At 35.9% G+C, this 4,950-nt stretch overlaps 1 protein-coding gene across 2 annotated transcripts; it reads right to left on the bottom strand.

The window, feature by feature from the left end:
* Positions 1–1,112: 1,112 nt before the first annotated feature.
* On the bottom strand, positions 1,113–3,837 carry LOC131071299 (protein WUSCHEL). Of its 2 annotated transcripts, none has more exons than XM_058007093.2 (3): positions 3,743–3,837; positions 2,193–2,522; positions 1,113–1,840 (listed from the first exon to the last, which is right to left on the bottom strand). In XM_058007093.2, exons 2-3 carry the CDS (start codon positions 2,494–2,496, stop codon positions 1,377–1,379), a joined length of 768 nt encoding a protein of 255 aa, XP_057863076.2. In that variant the 5' UTR covers positions 2,497–2,522; positions 3,743–3,837; the 3' UTR covers positions 1,113–1,376. The 2 variants fall into 2 exon arrangements, with proteins under 2 accessions (XP_057863076.2, XP_057863075.2); XM_058007092.2 differs by lacking the exon at positions 3,743–3,837 and adding an exon at positions 3,181–3,724.
* Between the last annotated feature and the right edge of the window lie 1,113 nt (positions 3,838–4,950).

The raw sequence follows: 4,950 nt of genomic DNA on the forward strand, positions 1-4,950 counted from the left end.
TGGATGGTTGAGATTGAGTAATCTCAACAAGGGTTAGGATTGAAGGGTTTATGATCCATGTGAGGACTTTCAACCCAATCTGAGGATGACAAATGTCAACAAGAGATGGGTTGAGAGGAGAGGGAATAAACATTAAATGTTTGACATGACTTGAGGGTTAACTTGGGAGGTAAGGTTAATGTTGAGTTTGAAAGAATAAAGCCATTATCCAACACATAATTTCTTTATCCAATGGATAAACTCTTGTGCAAGAGTTAGTGAGGATAACCATGGTCAAAGCAATAAATGCTTGAAGAGACCCATGGGTTAAATGAGGGTTGAGTTAGAGATAAAGTCTCCAACCATGGGAGCAAGTGGATTTAACCATAAATGGTTATGTAAGAGCCATTAATGGTCATGTAAGAGCCATTAGTGGTTTGGAAAACTTTAGGGGTTAGCTTGTTGAACACATAAAGCATTAAATGTTTTTCAAAGACTTTGGAGTCTTTGAGAAGTGACTTCAAGTTGCTTAGGAATGTGACAATAATTAGGGGATGGATTAGGTTAATTAAGAGTGATTAAAAAGTGGTTAGAAGGGTCTAGAAGGAGATTTATAAGGGTCAAATAAATAACAAATATTCATTTAATTAAAATAGATAGATTTATGTGACTACAATTAGTATTAATTATCATTACTAAAATACTTTGAGCCTCTTTCTTTAGCTTCCTATAAATCAATGAGCTCCTCTAACTCTACTACTCCTAGAAAGTCTTTCTATTCTCCATCTCCCTCACCATCCTCATCTTCATACCCTTTTATATTATAAGAAGACCAAAAAAAAATTATCATCATAACCAAATCTAAAATTAATTTCTTAAATCTAACTCATATATATTTTATAAACTTCTTTGAAAATCACACTAATGATATCTTTACATTTTTACTAGAATATGCTAATTATATAATTAAGAAAACAATTTCTAATGAACTTGCTTTCTATTTATCTAAGCCTCGCATAGAGCTATGTAATTTAGATTTAGTTGATAAGGCAAATCTATTTCCATAAAAACATCACTCTTCCGTGCATTTTAAAAGCAATTTGTAATTTAAATTTCTTCTCCATAAAAATTAATGGACCAAAATATGTCCCAGATTGTGAAGAAATGATATTTCCCATAACCATTACAAAGTCACGCTTTGAGAATACTAAACCACCAGCACACAATCAAGTGCAATAGGTTATCAGCATCTATTCTTTCATAGTATACAGTCATCATGGTGTGACCAGATGTAGTTTATAGAGTCTTACATATGTCAGGACTGATTAAGGATGCAACTCCATGATTGTCAGATCAAGAGCAGCTCACCTCAAATATTCTCTAGAGATGCATAAGTGCTATTCCCAACAACTAAGAGAGAGGTCTAGTGGATCCTTCATTCTACAATAATCATTGTCTTCATGCAACCATGAACTGCAGTTATTGTTGCAATTATTGCAGTATTGTTGGGCTGGCTTGTCATGGCATTTTCCTTCATACTGCAAAGGGAAAAGTTGCAGAGTCTCTGGCTCATATCCACCACTATCACTTTCTTTTTCTTCTATGATGAACCCTCTTTGTTTTGAGAAGGTTCCTGTGCTATTCAAATCAGACCCACTTGATCCAAACAGAATACTTCTTCTATTCTCATCAATTCTCCCTGTTTTGTTGGTAGTGTTCATAATAGGATTATACTGTAATCCTTGACCAAATCCTTGTACCCATTTGCTTATACCATCTCTGTAACCCTGGGAAGTCTCCACTTCCTTTGCATAGAGAGGCCTGCTGTTATGAGATTCCCTGCATGATGTAGTTCCATACACTGCAAAATAAAGGACAACATTAGAGAAAATAGCTAAAGAATACTTGGAATATATAAACAGAGATACAGTCAATCACAAAGATATCCAGAGATAAATGCTGAAGAGAAGTGTTATATACATAGAATATATGTTAACCATACTTTCTCAATACCAATATCAACCACATACTCTTTTTATGCTTCTGCTTATCAAATTGTATATAAGTAGATAGAGAGATACTGAACCAAAATGAAGCTCATATGAATATGCTCACTGTAATTCGTTAATACCCATATATACTATGCTCACTGTAATTTTTTATGCAATTTCTTAACACCCATATATACTATACTCATAGATAGATGGTCTTACATTGAGGGGAAGGATCATCATCTTCTGGTATCCAGGTGTCTGAATCGATTGCAGGCTTTTGAAGCAGGTTATTATTACAGCGCCTTCTTTTCTGTCTTTCTCTAGCTTTGTGATTCTGAAACCAGTAGAAGACATTTTTCCCTTCTATCTTTCCATAGCGCCTGAGTTGTGAGGAGATCTGCTGTATTTGCTCAGCAGTAGGAGTCCTCATCCCTGATCTGTATAGCTCTTTCAGTATTGTGACTTGGTCTGCTGTTGGATTCCATCTTGACCCACTTGAGGATTGGGGTGTTATCATGTTCATGACATCATTTCCATGATCTTCTACCTCTGCAAAAAGGATGAGGAGGTGTTAAATCTGAATAGGCCTTAAAACCCATCTATCAAAGCTCAAATGTAAACTTACTAATAATAGTGAACTAAAACTTAATGATACAAAATTCTTATTGGATCACTGCAAATTACAAGAAGATAACACCAAGAGCACGTACATAAAAGGAAGAACTCTATTGGATCACTGCAAATCAGAAGAAGATAGCACCAAGAACATGTATATAAAAGGAACAACTCTTAATATCATGGTCTGAATTTTTTTATCAGAGGCAACACTGCAACATGGTAGAAGGAAACTAGAAATCCAACACAGATGGTACAAAAAAATTCAAGATTTAATGTGCATTGGATGATGATTAACATATCTCCTGATAATCAGGCACTCGAATGCAAGCAACGCCATTAGATATCATGTAAACAACACCCCACATACAAAAATAAAGCTCATGGACCTAAGTACCATTTAAATGTAACAAACCTCAGTGTTTTCAGTGCATCTCACAATCAAAATCCACATGGTAAGAAATTATTAAGTGTATGCATACAGAAACATCATTAAAGTCTTAAAAAGGGATTTGTTGTAGTCAAGAAGTGTAATATGCCTGTAAGAAGTATAATATGTACATATATATGCATTGTGTATATCCTCACACACCATGAGAAGTTTGGCAATGATGACTGTCATTTTCATTGGAAATCTTCTGGTGGACTATATGATGTGCCATTCCAAGATGACCCATGTTAGTTTTCTTCTTTGTTGACCTTTCCATTCCTCCCATGAAACCAGCTTGACACAGACTTCTTGTTGCTGGTAAGGAAACAGCAGCTTAGACTACTTCTAGCACTTGCTTTCTTCTAAGATCCCTCTGCTTGGCCCTTTCCTTTCTTTCTTCTTAATTATAGATATGAGCAAAGAAGGGTGGAGGCTGAGAAGAAGAAGAAGTCAGAGGCACACAGATCAGAAGCAAATAATTCAGTAATTTAAGACTCCATGGGTATCTGTGCCCTTCCAACCCTGACAAAGGCTATATTCATGAGACAGATGGGCAGGGGAATGCAACAGACAAAACCTTGAGACTGAAGTTCATCAGCCAAAAGCAAAAGAAGACTTACCTTGGGCAATGAGCAAGATTGCAGGGGTGGCAAACTTTGAGGAAAACTAAAAGAGGTTTGAAGCTACTTTTTCAAGCTATAAAAGAAAATAACCCATTTATTACCTCATGGAGAATCCAAATTCTATGGATGGTCTGAAGATAATGATGATTGTAAGAAGTTGGGTTTGTATTTAACTATTTATAGAGTTGGCCACATTAACCAAGAAAATTCGTGCACCCCCATTGTCTTTCTCTATGTGACCTCTGCTTGCATTGAATTGTGTTTTGTGTGCAGCCCACAAGAAATTGATAAAAGAAGAGTAGGAAAAAAGAGGTCATGATCTTCTCCACTACTCTTAATGTCAAACTTTTGTCACTCCCACTAATTGTTTGGGTTATCATTATTATTCCCCAAAAAACATCATTCTTCTTGTTAGTGCTTGAACTATTGAGTATACTTTCTTGTCAATAGGTTATATCACACGATCCATGCATTTTTTCTTGTTAATGCTTAGATTACATATCATTATATTTCTTGTCAGTAGATTCTCAATCTTAGTCTTTTAATGTGTTTCTGCTTTAATCTTGTGTGCAATCATAACTTTTGTTGACTTTCATATCAAAGTCACACGAATTGAAAGATTGAAGGACAAAACCAATCTGCAAAGGCGGCCAAAATACCACACATTGTATCTATTTGGATGTTTAGGCAGTAAATGGCTCTTGCCCCAGATGGGAGGGAAAGGCCATAGGGTATAATTGATATATTATATTTTCGAACGTGGAGGATAAGCTAAATGATTACCCTTCAATCTTCTGAGTTATGAAATGTAATCATGCGTTAAGTACTATGCTTACCTTAGTTTATTCGAAGTTAACATATTTAAGGTCTTAGTTATCCATATTTGTCCATGGATAGATATGCAACACTTGTGATTGTAATTTTAGTTTGTGGATGTTTTTTGAACTTAGTTTTTTGTTGTTTTAGTTATTTCAGGAGTATGAGTCTTAGGGTGACTCTTTGGCTAAGAGTCAAGGATTGAGAATTTGATATGGGAGTACAAGCCTTAGGCTGACTCTTTGGCTAAGAGCCAAGGATTGAGGGGTATCTATTCTGAATTCTGATATTGGAGCACGAGTCTTAGGCTGACTTTTTGGCTAAGAGCCAAGGATTGATAGGTGTCCACCAAATTCACCCGAAGCACGATGTCGACCACGTCCCTTATGATGTTGGAGCCTTGCACTCAGTAAGACTTGGTCCCTAGTGAGCTCATTAAAAACCTTTCAACTTCATCAGTAGACCAAGGGCCCATTAACAATTCAATTTTTGG

Source organism: Cryptomeria japonica, chromosome 8, assembly GCF_030272615.1.
Source record: "Cryptomeria japonica chromosome 8, Sugi_1.0, whole genome shotgun sequence".
In the NCBI taxonomy this organism is placed as follows: domain Eukaryota; kingdom Viridiplantae; phylum Streptophyta; class Pinopsida; order Cupressales; family Cupressaceae; genus Cryptomeria; species Cryptomeria japonica.

Bases quoted from the DNA above. Each gene is read 5' to 3' on its own strand.
- LOC131071299 (XM_058007092.2), bottom strand. From the start codon at position 3,304: ATGGGAGGAATGGAAAGGTCAACAAAGAAGAAAACTAACATGGGTCAT. The intron at 2,523-3,180 runs GTGTGTGAGGAT...TCCTTTTTGCAG, and splicing joins TCATTGCCAAACTTCTCATG to AGGTAGAAGATCATGGAAAT. The intron at 1,841-2,192 runs GTAAGACCATCT...TTTATTTTGCAG, and splicing joins TGATGATCCTTCCCCTCAAT to TGTATGGAACTACATCATGC.